Below are 17151 nucleotides of genomic sequence, written 5' to 3' on the forward strand. Positions count from 1 at the left end.
AGTGACAGAAGACAGTGGACACTGGGTTCTCCTGATGTTGCACTTCAAGCTGCCTTTTGTCAAAGTTAGCACAGGAAGCAGATCAGGATGACTTCTGTGCATGTGTCATCTGAGCGTAAAATCACATTTTTGAGAAGCCATTCCCAGGTGGTGCTAGTGGTAAAAATCCGGCCTGCCAATGCAGATAGATTTGGGACGGGTTCGATCCCTGGGTCGGGAAGATTCCCTGGAGGAGGGAACGGTAACCCACTCCAGGTTTCTCCCCTGGATAATCCCATGGACATGGACAGAGGAGCCTGGCAGGCTGCAGTCCATAGGGTCGCACAGAGTTGGACACGACAGAAGCAACTTAGTGCCTGCAGCACATTAGCACAGTCATAAAAAACTTAAGCATGGCCCTACTTTTTCACCATGTAATCCCAACCTGGAATCTGCCTATTCAATTGGGTTAGTGGGGCTGAAATAAATTTATTCGGATGATCTGAACAAACACCAGGAGACTACAGACACAGAAACCAGGGAAAGTCTAAATATCCTGGCCTGGGGAAGCGTAGACCTGGGAGCTGCCGTGGGTTTGGTCAGTCCTGGGAACTCTAAAGCAGCGGTATCTCAATGTGCTACGCCTACTCGTAGTGTTCGGTTATTCTCCTTCTCTGTTCTAATTTTCTTCACCACCTGACTCCAGTTTATTTAGTTTCTACAGCCAAAACCATCTGCCAAACCCACCGCTTACTTGGCTCTCAGGATTTCCTTGTTTGAACTCTCCAAGAGGGAATCTAATTGGCCAGATTAGCTTTACAAACTGGACAAGGGTCTCGGGGCCGATCGGCTGCGCTTGGATCAGATGTCTTTCCGTGGCCCAATCAGCTGGGGCTGAGAGGGGACAGCCCGCCCACAGCCGCTCGGTGCGGAGTCCAGGGGTAGGGGCAGTTTGCCTTACAAGGGACTTTGAACTTTGTACCTACAAGAGGAACCTGAGAAAACGATACAGAGATGGAACCGAAAGGTGCATTAAAGAGCTTTCATAGCGCGCGCGCACACACACACACACTTTGAAACCCCTGTAACATGATCAGTTCTAGGCTGTTCAGGTGTGGAACGAGCAGCTAATTCAAGGTTTTCTCGGGGAAAACGAAATAATATGCTATAAGACCTCATATACACTGTGATCAGGGTTTTCTAAGACAAGACTGCACATGTTGAGTTTTTGCCCTGTACAGGAAAGTTAACGGCTGCGTGGTGCGGCACATGGCTTTCAAAAGTTCTTTAATGAACAAGATACTCTGGTTATGATGAAGGTAAACACCAAGCATTTGTTAGCATCCACGTTCCTTCACCCTAACTGGGCCCGCGCCCCCTCCCCATGCCTTCCTCTCGCGTCCGGAAAAGTGCACTTTCCTGGCAGGTCCTCGGCCCTTACCACCCAGGCTCTTACCACCCACGACTCTCCCAGCCGGAGAGGGCCGGCACCCAACTCGCGGCGCCAGCGCGCCCCCGCGCGGCCGGGCCGGGTTCCTCCACCACTTCCGGGTCCTCCACGACCCGTCCCGCCTCTCCCGGCAAGGGCGGCCCTCCAGTCTTTAACCTGGCCCTGCATGCAGCCTGGGCCGTGAAGTCCCCCGCTCAACCCTGCCCGCCATTGCAGCCTTCTAGCTGCGGAGACTCCGCCCCGCGCGCGCTCTCGAGAAGCCATGGCTCCGCTCCGCTTCTCGGCCAACCTGTCGTGGCTGTTCCCGGAGCTGTCGGGCTTTCCCGCGCGGCTCCGGGCCGCGGGTAGTTCAGGCTTCGAAGCGGCCGAGATCTGCTGGCCGTATGCGGAGCCGCCGGAGGCGCTGGCGCGCGCGGCGCAGGAAGCCGGGCTACGAGTCGTGCTGATCAACACGCCCCCGGGTGCGCCGGGAGGGCCCGGGCCGGGACAGGGTGGGGCAGGGGGGAAGGAGCAGGGAGCTGAAGCCCATTCTTTCCGCAGGAGACAGAGAGAAGGGGGAGAATGGGCTCGGGGCTGTTCCCGGGAGGCAGGCGGCCTTCAGAGAAGGGCTGGAGCAGGCGGTGCTGTACGCTAAGGCTCTGGGCTGTTCCAGGTGACCTCCCCTCTCCATTCCCCCGCCCCCATAATCCTCGAGAGAAGAGGCTCAGGGGTACTCCCGTCTCTGCCTCTTCAGGCCTGGGCCCTTGTAAATTGCCTTTTGCATTTCATCTGTGTGTATGTCACTCTCAGTTTGCAACTCTTTCTTGCTCACCTCATGCTGGGAACTCAGTATGACCTAGGACATAACACAGTCAACAAAGCAGTGATCCATTAAGAGGACTGGTCAGTTCAAGGAGACCTTGGGAGCAGAGCAGGTACTAACTCGGTCTGGGGTCAGAGAAAGCTTCTTAACAGGTAGTGATGTTGAACTGGGTCTCCGTGGTGGGTGCTTTCTTGACCAAAGGAGCATTCCAGGCAGGGATGCAGTAGCCACACGCCCCTGGGGGCTTGGTGTATTCTGCAGAGATTATGAGGCTGGAGGTGAAGCCTATCTGCTTTGGAGGTGACTGAGAAAGATGAGGCGGTGAAGGGAGAAGGTGCGGGACTCAGAGTGGGGCTGATAAGGTGAATGTCAAATCCTGCACAGGGCAACCAGGCTGAGAAGGAACTGGCAACAAGCAGTTATGGGGCAGAGGGAGGAGTGTGTGTGCAGAAAACAGATGGGGAGCAACTAAGAAACAGATGCAAGGAGGAGAGACAAGCAGCATGGAATAACTGAGCGTAAGGGTCAAAGTAATTTTTTAAAGGTGAGGCTTGAGGAGAAGGGCCATGGAAAAGGAGAATCTGGATGTACAGGACCGGCTGCATGAAGGCCTGTGGTCTCTGAAGCAGGAGGATGGTGGGCCTTCAGAAGGAATCTGGGAAAGGTCTTGGTCTTAGGTTGACACAAGTATCTGAGGGCACCGGGAGGCCTGAGCACCACAGCCAGGTCCCAGCTGGAGACCTGGGGAGACGGGAGGCTGGTGCAGTTGGAGGGCAGCTGGAAGAGAAGTCCCCAGGGAGCGTGGGCGTGAAGGCTTCTTCCAGGAGGATGGACTCCACAGCCCCCTCCAGTCCCATTTTCCCCACAGGATTCACCTGATGGCTGGCCGAGTGCCCAAGGGGGCTGACAGAGCCGCAGTCAGGAGTGAAATGGAGATAGTTTTCCTGGAGAACCTCAGGCATGCAGCTGAGGTTTTGGCTCAGGTGAGACAGTGAAAGGGACTTCTCAGATGGCACAGTGGTAAAGAATCTGCCTACCAATGCAGGAGATGTGGGTTTGATCCCTGGGTCAGGAACGTCCTCTGGAGGAGGAAATGGCAACCCACTCCAGTATTCTTGCCTGGGAAATCCCATGGACAGAGGAGCCTGGGGTCACAGAGTTGGACATGGCTGAGCACGCACACGAGACAGTGAAAACACACAGACACACATACTCCATGCATGTATGTATGTGGAGGGGAAACACAGTAGGGAGAGCAGTGAGGTGCAAGGCTGGGCCCTGGCCCAGGCCAGAAGGGCTGGAGATCGGCTTGAGCAGTGACTAACTGAGGGGGTCGACTTGGGGAGAGCTCTACTCATGGATCTGGCCTGGTGCTAGGAGAACCTCGTGGGACTGCTGGAGCCCATCAACACCCGCATCACGGACCCCCGGTACTTCCTGGACACGCCCCAGCAGGGTAGGCCCCCGGCCCCCTGCCGCCTCCTGTCCATTGATTCTCCAGCCCTCCTTGAGTCTCATGACCCCCCCTCCCTGGTTTCTCTCCCAGCGGCTGCCATCTTACAGAAGGTGGGAAGACCCAACCTCCAGCTACAGATGGTAAGTGGGGGAGAGGGCGTGCTTCTCAGAGGGCCGTGTTCTCCAAAGCTGGGGACAGTGGTGTGGGCTGCAGGGTCTGACTGTGGGAATCTCTGCCCCAGGACTTATTCCACTGGCAGATCATGGACGGGAACCTGACAGGGAACGTGCGAGAGTTCCTGCCCATTGTTGGTGAGGGCCCCTTTCTTGGCTTCTTCCTGGTCTGCGATGAGGCTTCCTCTGTCCTTCCACTCCCTCTACCCCAACATCTACCCCCAGGGCACGTGCAGGTGGCACAGGTCCCGGGTCGGGGGGAACCCGATAGCCCCGGAGAGCTCAACTTCTCCTATCTGTTCCAACTGCTGGAAGATGAAGGCTACACAGGCTTCGTGGGCTGCGAGTACCAGCCTCGAGGTGAGGGTGGGCTGAGCCTGGCCCCAGGGAAGGCCTCTGGAGGGACAGTGTCGGACAGGGGCTGTCGTCCTCCTCATGGGCTGAGATGCTGCGCGCCCTGCTCCCCTCAGGAGACACAGCAGAGGGCCTGAGTTGGCTGCGTTCATACTGGGAGATGAGGGGCCGCCCACAGGCTGGCCAGTGAGGTCCTGTGCTCCAGCCACACGCCTCTGGGACGGTGAGCAGCACGACTGAGTCTCCTCTAATTAAAGACAACCTGCTGAACGTTTCCACGTGTGTGTGTTATTGGAGGGGAGGGGAGGACACACAGTGTCTAACTCTTCAGTTTCTTTGGGCCGCTTCCTCCTGCAGAGAAGGGCCGTACAGCTCATGTTCAAGTCCTCCAGTCTGTGCCGGTGTGGCTGTGTCCGTGCGCCTTGTGTACAGATGAGAAACCAAGGGTACGATGGCCAAGGGACTTGCCCACGGTCACAGCTGCTTCAGAGGCAGAGCTGGGATTCGAACGGAGGTGTCTTATCTCAATGGCAATGGTTTGGCAATGATGTCCCAGTGGGAACTGATGATCAGAGGACTCGAGATGGGGGTGGGGGAGGTGGGTGTCAGACAGGATTCAGGCAGAGCAGCTCTAAGGGGTCTACCTGCCACCTGATATGAAGAATTCCCAGACTCAGCCAGGTGAGCAGAAAGGAGTCTCCTTCTGGAAGGGCCCGGGGACCTGAGAGGACATGGGCACCTCAGGAGGTGAGTGGACCCTCTGGAGCCCTGTGCTGGTCAGTGGCAGCAAGTGTTTAGGGAGCACAGCTCCTGCTACAGGCCCCCAAGACACATTCACACGACCTCTGGCGTCCCTCAGTGTCCAGTCTTGCCCAGGGACCTGGAAGGGCTGGCCAAGATTTCAAGAGGGCAACCTTCTAGACCCATGATTCGAGGACATTCAGTGGCCTGTCCCTCAGAGGAGGCGGGTCCAGAGGGTGAAGCAGGCTGTGTTGATGACGGACTCCAGGTGGTGGTAGGTGGAGACCAGCTGGGCGGGGGGGCTCTCGCTGTCCTGGGGCTGCACAGGGAAGGGCTCTCGGAAAACCACTGTCAGAGACTAAGAACAGGGAGTGGGTGCAGTGGTGAGAGGCGGGCAGGCTGGGCCCAGGAAGCTGGGCTCCCCAACCTCAGCAGGCTCTGGGGTGGAGCATTTGGGGTATAGCCTCCCACTAGGGCTGACACAAAGCCCCTCAACAGCCCCCCACCCCTGTTCTCACCGTCTTTCCCAAGTGGGAGTCCAGAAACACTAGCACAAAACAGTCCGTGAACTTCTGATTCAGCACGACCTAAAGACACAGACACAACGAGACGGACAGTGCGGCAGACAGACCTCCACGAGCGCGTCCTGGAGGTGGGGCCAGCATGAGGAAGGCCGGCTTTCATCACCACCTGACCCCCCTTGCGCTGCAGCCTTGCTTCTCATCCTTATTGGCTCCCAGTCAGCCTGTGCAGGACGTCAGGATGAGGGGAGTGGTCCTTGACTGGAAGGCCCTACACAAGCTGGCATCAACACCTGAAGCCCATCAACAAAGGGAGGCTCTCTCCCCTCGACGAGAGTCCTCCTTGCCTCCTGGGTTTTGTGTCTCTGGCCTCCCGGATGTCTGTCCCTGTAGCTCAGCTTTGTAATCTCTCCCCAAGCAGTTTCTTCTATGCCCGGGGCTTCAGTGACCTCCTGTTCATATAAGTGCTGCCTACACCCCTCTCCTGAGCTCCAATCCCCGATGTCCACAGACCTTCCAGACTGTGGTCCTGCAAGGTCCTCTTGGGCCTCAGACTCAACTCATCGCCCTTCCCCCAAACCCGTTCCTGCTCCAGCATTCTTGCCACCCACAGAAGCACCCCCATCTGTTCACACTCGCCCGCACTCCCGCAGCCTTACCCTAACTAACCTCAGCTTCTGGGTGATGCTTTGTCACACCTTGAAACTAAGTCTTCCCCACAAGCACCATGTGGCAGGACCCCTCACCATGGGCCAAGTACTATTTTTTCAGAAATCTTTTGAACCTTACCCCTCCTAAACTGCTGCTCTCAACTGGGCCATCCTTGAGTCTTGCAGTCCCCAGTGCCCACTGCCATAACTCTCTTCTCTCCACTGCCCTTCCCAGCAACCTGTCAATCTCTAATGTGCACATCAATCACTTTGGCTGCTGCTGCTAAGTCGCTTCAGTCGTGTCCAACTCTGTGCGACCCCATAGACGGCAGCCTACCAGGCTCCCCTGTCCCTGGGATTCTGCAGGCAAGAACACTGGAGTGGGTTGCCATTTCCTTCTCCAATGCATGAAAGTGAAAGTGAAGTCGCTTAGTTGTGTCTGACTCTTAGCGACCCCATGGACTGCAGCCCACCAGGCTCCTCCATCCACGGGATTTTCCAAGCAAGAGTACTGCAGTGGGGTGCCATTGCCTTCTCTGGAGATGGTGGAAAAACAGCTGCTGGGCCAGCAGGTTGGGGGTGGGGCCTTGGACCTGCACTCAGCCAGCTCCCAAGTGGGGCTGATGCTGCTGGTGCGAGGACCACACTTTGGTAAAGAGTCCTGAAAGCCCAAGAAGTCCTTTCTGGGACTTGAACCTACATGAACTAACCACTTATGAGGTTCCAGAGCTTGGCTCCTGGGATCACTAGCCCAGGTTTGTGCCTTTGAGGGTCCTGAGAGCATAGCTCTAGGTTCTTCTCAGTGAGTCACAGGCTATAGCTTGGTGCTTGAAGAGTTTTCCTCCTATCTACCTGTGTCATCACTCCCTCTCAGCCTCCCCCCAGAGCCTATGTAGTCAGGCTGGGGCTCCTTGAGGGGGACCCTGTCCTCCCTCTAATGAGGATTTCTTTCAGAGGAAGGCCAAGGAAACTTACCAGGTACTGAGTCCCCAAGTCTGGGCTCTGGAAATGGCGACAGCTCTGGGGAAAGCGGCTCAGGAGAACCTTGATCAGGCTTTGGTACCAGGAGACTGTCATAGACAGGAAGCAGTCCTGGGGGAAAGGTCCACAGGCATGGATCTGCTGTCCCAGAGCCGCCTCTGAGACTCCCGAAACCTTTACCCTGGCTGCTGGTGGCATTCCAAGCACCCACCCCAGCCCCTTACCAGCTGCGGGTCAATGTCCCCAATGGATTTGGCATGGACTGCTTCTAGGAGCTCCTCCAGCTCGGCCAGGGCCAGGCGCCCCCCTAGCCTCAGCCGATCAGGTCCTGGTGGTTCCAGCAAGAAGAGGCGCTTCCAAAGGGTGTCCCGACGGCAGTGCCCTCCAGCCAGCCGGACCAACTGAGCCAGCCGTGCGCGTGCCTCGCCCACCTCTGCAGCCAGTGGGGGGAAGAGGGGAGCTGGTCCGGGGGCCAAATTGGCCCCAGAGGCCTCCCCAGGGCTACTGGCTGAGCTCCCAGGAGCCTCTGGCTCCGGCGTCAGTCTGGGCGGCTTCCGGAGCCGGCGCATGTCCACAGTGAGTCTGGGGAACAGCTCTCGTTGGCTGGTGAGCACCACGAAGAACTGTAGCCTAGGGTGGGGAGGAGGTAGGAGCGTGATGGTCACAGTAGGGGAGACGGCCATTTCAGGGCAAGAGCCACGTTCAAGGTAGGGGATCTGCTGACCGAAGAACGTGCCGCTCGGCCTCTCCTTGCTCCTCAAAGGGTGCAGCACAGTGACAGACAAGCAGAGACACGTCAAAGTCGTCCTGGTGACGAAGTCCCTCAGAGTCGAGGTAGGAGCCAGAGCTGAGCAGTGGGGGTGGGGGAGACGTCAAACCTGAGGTTCTGATGAAGCCAGGCCCACCCTTTCAGCCTAAGAGAACACGGGTCCCCCTACTGCAAGGATGGCCCTGGCTCCAGCTCCACCTGTCCCCATCCCGCCTTACCTATGCCATGCCGACACCAGGGCATACTCATTGTGTTCCGGGCCTCCTGGCCGGGCCATCCGAAGCGGCTTCATGTGGTAGGAGCTGGCATGGTCGGCCACGTAGTTGTACAGCTGGTGGGCAGCGATGAGCGGGGTGGGCAGCTCCAGGGTCCCTGAGAGGCGAGTTACAGTAGACACTGAGCCCCAGACAGACTCAAGGATCTGTGGGCTGGAGGACAAGAGTCCCTGAGGCTCTGACTGACAAGCAGACTGATTCTTTCTGGGGAGCTCCTGTGGGACATGGGGGTGGGACAAAGCGGCTCAGGGCACACGGGGTACAGGACCTAAGCTTATGAAACAGACTGGGAGTTACTTAAGACAGAAAGGTGAGGACAGGGTCCAGGTGACACAAGGCGACTGACGACATAGGAGAGGGGGACAAGAGACAAGGTCTGGCCCCCGAAGTGGTCCCTTCGGTCCCGGCTCGCGGCCTGTTCTTTTCGGGCTCCCTGGCTGGCCCTTGGGCATTGACCTTGGTAAATGTGATTGCGGCCGAAGTGGGGCCCATCCGGGTGGTGGGCCAGGAAGTGTCGCAGGAAGGTGGTCAGCTGGTAGCCGTGCCGTAGCGCCAGGTGGGCGCCCAGCACGTGCTGGTGCACGAGGCGCAGGTGGAAGTCGTAGCTGAACGAGTGCACGTGCATCAGGTCCCGCACCCGGTCGCACTCCTCCGTGAACAGCATGGACAGCTGGGGAGGCGCGGGGGGCCAGGTCAGGGGACGACGGCAGGCGGCCCAGCGCACCCCCACTTCCCTCCTCCTGCCTGGGAAAACGCCGCTCACAATTCACCCTGTCCTGTGGGTCCCTCTGCCAGAAACGCTTCTGTGAGAAGCCCTCCTCATGACATTCAACTGTGTTGTAACTGTTGACATGAAACTGACCATTTTGAGAGATGAACCTCTGAACTCTGTATCCCAGAGTCCACTCAAATCCAGCACAGATTTACTCATGTAATAAATACTTGCTGAGTGCCTACCACCTGCCTACCTGGTACTGTTCTAGGTGTTGGGGATACACACCCTTGCCCTCAAGGAGCTTACAGTCTAGCAGTGGGGACAGGATAATAAACATCACAGTAAATGAATACACAGCAGATTAGTAGATTGTTATGGAAAATCAGGTGGTAAAGCAGGTGTGGTTTTAAACAGGGTGGGCTGGGTAGGCCAGGTGTGTAATTACTATTAGAAAGGTTTTTCTGGGCACTTCCCATTTCTCCAGCTTTATCTTCTCATCAAATTACTTGCTGTCCCCAAGTATATATCACATATTTTCTCTACACTTTTGTACCGGCCATTCTCTTTGCCTGAATGCTGCTCCCACTGACCCCCAAAGCTGGCTAACTCCCACTCATTTGTAAAGCTTCATCTGGGACATCCTGTCAAGGCTAGCCCAGGGTGCTGCTGAGTCACTTCAGTCGTGTCCGACTCTGTGGGACCCCAGAGACGGCAGCCCACCAGGCTCCCCCGTCCCTGGGATTCTCCAGGTAAGAACACTGGAGTGGGTTGCCATTTCCTTCTCCAATGCATGAAAGTGAAAAGTGAAAGTGAAGTCGCTCAGTCGTGTCCGACTCTTCTCGACCCCATGGACTGCAGCCTACCAGGCTCCTCTGTCCATGGGATTTTCCAGGCAAGAGCACTGGAGTGGGTTGCCATTGCCTTCTCCCAGCCCAGGGTAGGCCTTCTCTAGTTGATCTGCGAAGGAATGAATGAATGAACAAACCACTGATGCAGGAAGAAAGGAAGGCAGAGACACGGAGCTGGGCTTCTCTTGGAGGAAATCAGCATTACTGAGAGTGTATTAACAGTTGGATAAGTGAGGCTGGAATGGCAGAATCTACATGAGCATGCCCCTTGGTGGCACTGGGCAAAAAACTAGTAGGAAAGGAAGTCAGTGACTGTAAATGAGGCAATTGCCTAGGAGTCAGAGTAGCTGCAGGACCCTGGGTAAGTCACAACCTCTCTGCTTCCGTTTCCCCATCCACTATGGAAATAAAGGAAAGGCCCTCATAAATTTGAAGCAGCGTGATAAACACTGCAATCGCCAAGGATGAGCCTCAGATTGCAGCCCCAGTACTGCCACCAACTAGCTGTGTCCCTGGGGCACACCACTTAACCTCTGTGAACCTCAGTTTCCCCATCTGTACAGCAGGAATAAAATTCTCTTTGCTTAGAATGTATACTAAACACTTACTAACTAATAGCAATAATAAAGCATCTTAGAAATCTAAGTAGGAATACAGATTAGATATGCAGGGGCAGAGAGAACCAAGCTGGACAGAGATCAGGGGTCTGGGAAGTCAGGACTTCAGGAAGCTCAAGAGAATAATGAAGTGGGTCCGTCCTGCCAATACTACAGCAAAGTGTGGAAGAGTACCTGCCCGTCCAATCTCCCTGCTGTGCCCTAGGCCAGGTAGGTTCCTGCACCGAAGTCACCAAACTTTCCTGGATCTCACTCTCCTGTGATGACTAGACGAGGCATCCATACCCGAGTCAGAGCCCACCACCTACGAGCTGGATCTGAAGCTGTCCAGATTTGGGAAGAGTCTATGCCGTCTGTCCTGGAGAGTGACAGCCTGTACCCAGTCAGACCCTGATCTCTTACAAACTCAACTTGAGGTACAAGGAAGGCAGAGGCCCTTGCACGACAAGCCTGACAACCCAAAGGGGCCAAACTCGCTCAAGGCTGGAGGGCTTCAGGTCCCTGACCACACTCGATCCTGACTCATTCATTCATTCTGAGCCCTCCTGAGTGCTCAGCCCTCATGGGGTACAGAGGCCCTGCCTTCAGGCAATCAGACAGGGCTAGAAATAAAACCAAGTGTGGGGGTATGCTGTATGGGTGGGGACTCTAGTCCACACTCTAAGTGTTAGTGACTATATGAACAGTGCCAGGCTGCCCCCCCTCTAAGCCAGGACTGGCACTGGCCCACCCATGTGTCATATTACCATTCAGCTCAAATGTCCTCACTGTCCACCCATCTACGGTCAGTGCTAGAATGACTCCAGGGCCAGACTGGCCCCTGTGCTGCACTGCCTTCTGCCCCCAGTGCCATGCCTGAACACAGCTCTGGACTATCACAATGTGACTGGTAGATGGGCCAGTCATGGCACTGGAATGACCCAGCTACCCACAGTAGCAAATCATTGCTGGGGTTACACTTAGGCCCCACAGCCCTCTGTCCCCACCACTTACCTGAGAGTTGACAGCTTGCCCCATGGGGATTCGGGAACATTCCAGGGCAAACTGTTTGACACAGAAATAACAGCCCTGGAGAGAAGACAAAGATGAGGTCAGGAGGGCAAGAGACAGGAGGGCCTGGCTCTCCTCACATGGTGCTCCTCCTGTTTACCTGAAAAGCCAGCTCCATGAGGATGATGCCCCCAGGCAGTGCCCGCTGCAGGTGGTATGTGGTGACTGGAGAGCCCGTGCTCTGCAAAAGGAGAAAGACTGGAGTTAGGGGCAAGTATGGGGGCTCTTGGGGAAGCAGGCCCCTGGGCCAATGACTTTAATGGTGTCAGGCTGGGATCAATGACCTCAGTCATTATCCAGGGCCCCTGACTTTAGGCCTTGGGCAAATAATTCAGGCTTAGTGATGCTGGTGTCTGAGGCATCGCTGATTTCACTGCTGGGGAAGGCACATGACAATGTGTTTACCTTGGGGCTCCCTTCAGCCTTGGTTTTCGGGCAGGAGAAGGAACCCCGTCCTTCTGTTCCAAGGATAGCCATGGCCCGAAGCCGACTGGTGCTGCAGAAAAGGAAGAGGGACAAGGGGGTGAGGCAGGCTTGTGGGGTGAAGGGTCCCTGCTATCAGACCCAGAACCAGTTCACATGGAGTCACTGTGGAGGCAAGGAGACAGGCTCAGAGGTAACCTGCTTGGGTCCCACGGTAGGTCAGTGGGCAGGCTGAGACTGGAGTCCGGGGCTAGACTGTGGTGCGGGGCTCTCTCCACAGCAGGTGCTGCTCTAAGGGGAGGTGGAGACAGGCCCCTCTCTTCCAGCGAGAGGATGAGTATGGGGCCGGCGAGGCTGCCATGACTAAGGGGAGACCCCGGTGGGATATGGCAGTACCTGCTTGTTGGAGGCAGCAGGGGAGGGTGGGAGGGGAGTGGGTGATGTCCATCTTGAGACTTCACGGGGAAAGCTCAAGTGGATGCTTGATGCCCTGGTAAGGACAGTTCCTCTGAGAGGGAAAAGGGGTTCTCTTTTGAGCTGGGAAGGTCAGTTTCAGTGATCTAAAGCCTACTGTCCTTCCTTTCTCAACTCAGAGACAAAGGGGAAAAAGAGAAGAACTGTGAATGAGGACAAAATAGAAACAGCCAACGAGACCCACTTATCATACTCAGGACTACAAACTCCTGGAACTGTTGCTGGGGGTGGCGGGGTGGGCAGTGGTCAAAGCCTTTGGCAAGAAGAAATGTCCCACTTAATTCTCAAGGAAATAGGGACCAGGCCTATTGATTGGAGAGACTTGAGAGGGAGGAAGGTCTGATTTAAAATTTTCCTCTAGAAACATATATTTAACCTTAGTGTCTTTGGTTTTAAAAGGGCATTCTGACTTTTGGGAAGAACATAGCTGAATAGGAAGGACGTGAACACCAGAGAAATCCCTGCCGCTGGGACCTGGCTGTGGAGGGCAATAAGCTGAGTTCCTCCTGGGGTCTGTCCCGGAGAAATGAGAGGGGCAACTGAATGAAACATCCTGGAGGCGCAGGCTTGTCCTCCTCCTAAGGCCGGGGAGAGAACGGGAGGCCGGGGAGATGGAGAGCTGGCTACAGAAACACTAAGGAGGTGGGAAATGGCTTTCTGGGCCTAGGGGGCATCTTGAGTAAGAAAGCATGACTTACATTTACTACTTTGAAAAGGCATCAAACTGAAAACAGGAGGGAGAAAACAAACTCACATATCTGGATACATGAAATGAACTGTCATAGCATGGGCCTGGTGAGCTGAGTGTGCACATGGCCCTAATTACCCAAACAGGACCCAAGGGGAAGGGAGTGTGGGCCCTCACCTGCCATGGAGGAGGAGAGGAGAACAGGGAGACGAGAGGGGCTCACCTGCGGGCAGGCGAGGGGGGCCGCAGCGGCACCAGCACAAAGCCCATGCTCTGCAGATACTGCACGTACTGCTGCAGGAAGGCCAAGCTCAGCTCCTTCAACCAAGGCTCCTCCCGGGCGCCCAGCGGAGGCCCGTCCGAGGAGTCGCAGTTGGCAGGGGATTCTCGACTTCCAGAGGCCGACTCAGGGCGATGGCGCCGCTGTGGGAGTGGAGGTTAAGAGAGACTCTACCCACCGGCAACCACCCTATCAGGGGTGAAGGAAGAGAGGTCCTCCCGGAGAAATCCAGAGTCTGGAGCCTCACCTGTCCCTCCAGGGGCCCCGAGGTCTCTGGGGGCCCATGCAGCCAGGCTGCAGGGTCAAAGAGCAGGGCCGTCGCACAGTAATGCACCAGGCGGGATGACTGTTTCAGGGTCTCCAGCTCCCCAGCCTGGAGAAATAGAGTGAGCGCTGGGTGGGGGGCCAGGGCAAGGGTCACGGGGCGGTCCGGAGGACAAGGGCGGGGCACTCACACTGATGGGCATGCTGGCTGGGGCAGAGCGCTGCTGCCATGTGACAAACAGGTTCTCCATCTTCATCTGGCGCTCCAGCTCTAGGGGTTGAAGGCTTTTACTGGCAGATCCCAGGAGCAGCCACCCCTCTTCCTGCCGGGCTCCACAGCTGGCCCTGCCTGCCGCCCGGCCCAGCACACTCACCTCTGCGCTCTGCCATCTTGATCTCCAGGAACTGTTGTCCATGGTAGGTGACAGGATCGGGCGGTCTGGGCACAGGGCCGAGGGAGGAGGTGGGGCGGGCGGCCGTGATATCCCGCAGGGCCTCATCGAAGGGGAATGTGTCCAGGGGAAGGGGGCCCCCACCCCGCGAGGACCCACTCAGCCGGCCCTGCTCACGGCTCAGTGGGGGACTTGCACTCCGGATGAGGGTCTCTGCTTCTACGGTCGGCAGCAGGAATGGGTTTGGCTCCTGAGAGAGACGAAGTCTCACAATGGGTCCAGGGCCTCTGCCCTCAGACCTCCTCTCCTACCCCGTGGCTGCCTCTCTGACTCGCCCTCCCTGCGACCTCTGCTCTCAGTCTGTCCCCTCTCCTGTTTCCGGACGGCAGCTTCCTTTAGCTGACCACCCAGGAGAGGAGGGGCCCAGACGGCAGGCACCTTTTCATCCCGCACTGGGAAGTCCAACTGGCCGTAGTGGTGGAAGAGCCCCAGCTTCTGGCTGAGGAGGCAGAAGATGAGGTGGGCGCGTGCGTTCTGCCACTGCACGAGGCGAACCAGAGCACGGCCCAAGGCTGCGCCCAGGTCTGGAGCCCAGTTGTAGGTCAGTAGCTGGAGCTGGAAGTCAGGGCTCAGCGTCAGTGGGATCACAGAGCCCCTCCTACCACCCGGCCCCTGGCCCCACGCCTACCTTTTTGTCCACGACCTCTAGCAGCAGAAACCTCTGCCGGGGAGCATTTCGCCCCATGCTCCCGTCACCTCCCGGCTCAAAGCGCTGCACGGCTTTGGCAGCTATGGGGTCAAGGGACAAAATGAAGGTCTTGGGACTGATCCCTCTCAATCCCTCACTGACCCCCAGAGGGTCAGAGGCTACAGGATCAGTCATTCTGAGACCCCCCCCACCCCCACTGCAGGCTGTGGCCTCACCCTGCTGGGTGGGTCTCCTCCACTGTGAGAAGTTCCTGCCCAGAAGCAGCAGGTGCCGTTCAGCTGCCGGGCGGGGCGGTGGGCCCAGCTGTCCAAGGGAACACGGACTGAAGAGCTCTGGCTCAGGAGTCCTAGTGGGAGGGAGGACGGACAGAAAGCAGACCATCCACGGCCCCATTCCCTGGCCATCGCCTCTCCCACCTCAGCTTCCGTGAGATCCCAAACTCACAAATGTTGCTCAAAGATGCGGACACTGGTGTCGCCAGCCATTGAGGTGACCAGAGTGGTGAACTCAGACAGGACGGATGGGAGGAGGAAGCGGGACACCATGTGAGTGGAGCTCCTGGACACCGAGGCGCATCCTGGATCCCGGGCACAGAGGTTGTGGTGGGGCTTGGGGCTGGGGGCTGGGGACTGGGCCACAGGCTCGGGGGTGGGAGAAGGGTCTCACCAATCTGAACCATGAACTCCATCCAGTGCTGAGCAACACGAGCAAACACAGGCTGCAGGGTGCCCGCCTCGCCCTCTTCCAGCTGTGTGGTCCTCCGTCTGAAGACACAGCAGGAGTAAGAGCCTCGCACCCACACACAAGACCTGTATGGTCACACGCGCTCAACAACCCCTGTGACCTCACAGCACATTTTCCATGACAACACACATACCTTTGTCTCTGGGCCCCAGACTCTGGGCCCGCTGCCCGCTCACTCCCACCCGGAGTCCGAACGCTTTCCGTTTTGTGACGCCTCCGGCCCCGAGTGTCTTCTGGCCGATCCAGGACAATGTCGTCAGTTGTTTTGGGGGAACCCAAGTCCCCACATTCTGTTTTACTCTGGGGGCAATGCAGTGAATGAGGAGGGGCTACTGGGAAGGGGAATGTGGTGGAGGATGGAGGCACCCAAGAATAGTTACAAGAACCCAGAAGAGCTGGAGGCTAACCGAGCAGCCTTGAGCAGGCTACTCAACTTTCCAGATCCTCAGTGGCCTCGCTAGTAACAGGCCTGCTGAAATCTTGCAGGCTGTGAGGATCTGACAAGGAAAGTGGAAATGAAAACATTTAAGCTGAGGCTATCTGTGTATAAGTGGGAACGTGCCATGTTCTGTATACTCCTGTCTAAGGGACAGAGCTCTGAGGCAGGGCCTCCAGGGAGTAGAGAGGGGAGACAGGAGGCAGGCAAGAAGGCAGAGGTCAACCTCACCACCTCCCTTTATTCCATTACCAGCATATCCCAGAAGCTACGCCGGCCAGCTTTGCTGGGGGGAGTCACAGGTTCGCCAGGGCCAGGGCTGGGGGGAAAGGTGCTGGCTCGGCCTGCAGGGCTTTTGGTGTCCAGCGACCCACTCCTGAGACTCCCTGTGAGCAGCAGGCATTACAGACTCTTGTCACTGACCGTCAACCCTCTTTCAGACAACCCAGCCAGCCCCAAGACTGGTAAGAGACAGACATGCCATTTACTTACTCAACCTGTTCCTGCAACCCAGCCAGCCCCAAGACTGGTAAGAGACAGATATGTATTTACATACTATACCTGTTTCTGAATGGCAGGGGGTGTGTGTGTGTGTGTGTGTGTGTGTGTGTGTGTGTATGGAGTTCCTGGTTGTGTGTGTGTGTGTGTATGGAGTTCCTGGTTGTGTGTGTGTGTGTGTGTGTGTCTGGAGTTCCTGGTTGTGTGTGTGTGTGTGTGTGTGTATGGAGTTCCTGGTTGTGTGTGTGTGTGGAGGGAGTTCCTGATTGTGTGTGTGTGTGGAGGGAGTTCCTGGTTGTGTGTGTGTGGAGTTCCTGGTCGTGAGTGTGTGTAGGGAGTTCCTGGTCGTGTGTGTGTGTAGGGAGTTCCTGGTCATGTGTGTGTGTGTGTGTAGGGAGTTCCTGGTCGTGAGTGTGTGGAGGGAGTTCCTGGTCGTGTGTGTGTGTGTGTGTGTAGGGAGTTCCTGGTTGTGTGTGTGTGTAGGGGGTTCTTGGTCGTGAGTGTGTGTAGGGAGTTCCTGGTTTTGTGTGTGTGTGTGTGTGTGTGTGTGTGTGTGTGTGTGTGTGTGTAGGGAGTTCCTGGTTGTGTATGTGTGTGTAGGGAGTTCCTGGTTGTGTGTGTATGTAGAGAGTTCCTGGTCCTGTGTGTGTGTAGGGAGTTCCTGGTTGTGTGTGTGTGTGTGTGTATGTGTGTGTGTGTGTGTGTGTGTAGGGAGTTCCTGGTTGTGTATGTGTGTGTAGGGAGTTCCTGGTCGTGTGTGTGTGTAGGGAGTTCCTGGTGGTGAGTGTGTGTAGGGAGTTCCTGGTCGTCTGTGTGTGTGTGTGTGTGTGTGTGTGTGCAGGGAGTTCCTGGTTGTGTGTGT

At 56.7% G+C, this 17151-nt stretch overlaps 2 protein-coding genes across 4 annotated transcripts in view; one reads left to right on the plus strand and one right to left on the minus strand.

Moving 5' to 3' along the window:
* The first annotated feature begins 1551 nt into the window (after positions 1-1551).
* Positions 1552-4489, plus strand: HYI (hydroxypyruvate isomerase (putative)). 3 transcript variants are annotated; one of them, XM_027537533.1, is made up of 8 exons: positions 1553-1890; positions 1970-2081; positions 3100-3214; positions 3609-3687; positions 3778-3827; positions 3929-3998; positions 4086-4220; positions 4331-4489. In XM_027537533.1, exons 1-8 carry the CDS (start codon positions 1692-1694, stop codon positions 4402-4404), a joined length of 834 nt encoding a protein of 277 aa, XP_027393334.1. In that variant the 5' UTR covers positions 1553-1691; the 3' UTR covers positions 4405-4489. The 3 variants fall into 3 exon arrangements, with proteins under 3 accessions (XP_027393336.1, XP_027393334.1, XP_027393335.1); XM_027537534.1 differs by having other exon boundaries at positions 4176-4220; XM_027537535.1 differs by lacking the exon at positions 3929-3998 and having other exon boundaries at positions 1552-1890.
* Positions 4481-17151, minus strand: part of SZT2 (SZT2, KICSTOR complex subunit) — a 53040-nt gene continuing 40369 nt past the window's right edge. Inside the window, exons 52-72 of the mRNA XM_027537526.1 lie at positions 16044-16177; positions 15489-15655; positions 15278-15375; positions 15056-15188; positions 14827-14957; positions 14591-14691; positions 14341-14517; positions 13885-14152; positions 13702-13781; positions 13494-13619; positions 13190-13389; positions 11787-11877; positions 11482-11562; positions 11325-11399; positions 8608-8821; positions 8095-8248; positions 7832-7954; positions 7332-7737; positions 7102-7218; positions 5474-5542; positions 4481-5313 (exon numbers count right to left, since the gene is read on the minus strand). Of these exons, the coding sequence (XP_027393327.1) occupies positions 5170-5313; positions 5474-5542; positions 7102-7218; positions 7332-7737; positions 7832-7954; positions 8095-8248; positions 8608-8821; positions 11325-11399; positions 11482-11562; positions 11787-11877; positions 13190-13389; positions 13494-13619; positions 13702-13781; positions 13885-14152; positions 14341-14517; positions 14591-14691; positions 14827-14957; positions 15056-15188; positions 15278-15375; positions 15489-15655; positions 16044-16177 (3089 nt within the window). The 3' untranslated portion in view covers positions 4481-5169. The remainder of the gene's footprint in view (positions 5314-5473; positions 5543-7101; positions 7219-7331; positions 7738-7831; positions 7955-8094; positions 8249-8607; positions 8822-11324; positions 11400-11481; positions 11563-11786; positions 11878-13189; positions 13390-13493; positions 13620-13701; positions 13782-13884; positions 14153-14340; positions 14518-14590; positions 14692-14826; positions 14958-15055; positions 15189-15277; positions 15376-15488; positions 15656-16043; positions 16178-17151) is intronic.

This window comes from Bos indicus x Bos taurus, chromosome 3 (assembly GCF_003369695.1).
Source record: "Bos indicus x Bos taurus breed Angus x Brahman F1 hybrid chromosome 3, Bos_hybrid_MaternalHap_v2.0, whole genome shotgun sequence".
Classification (NCBI taxonomy): domain Eukaryota; kingdom Metazoa; phylum Chordata; class Mammalia; order Artiodactyla; family Bovidae; genus Bos; species Bos indicus x Bos taurus.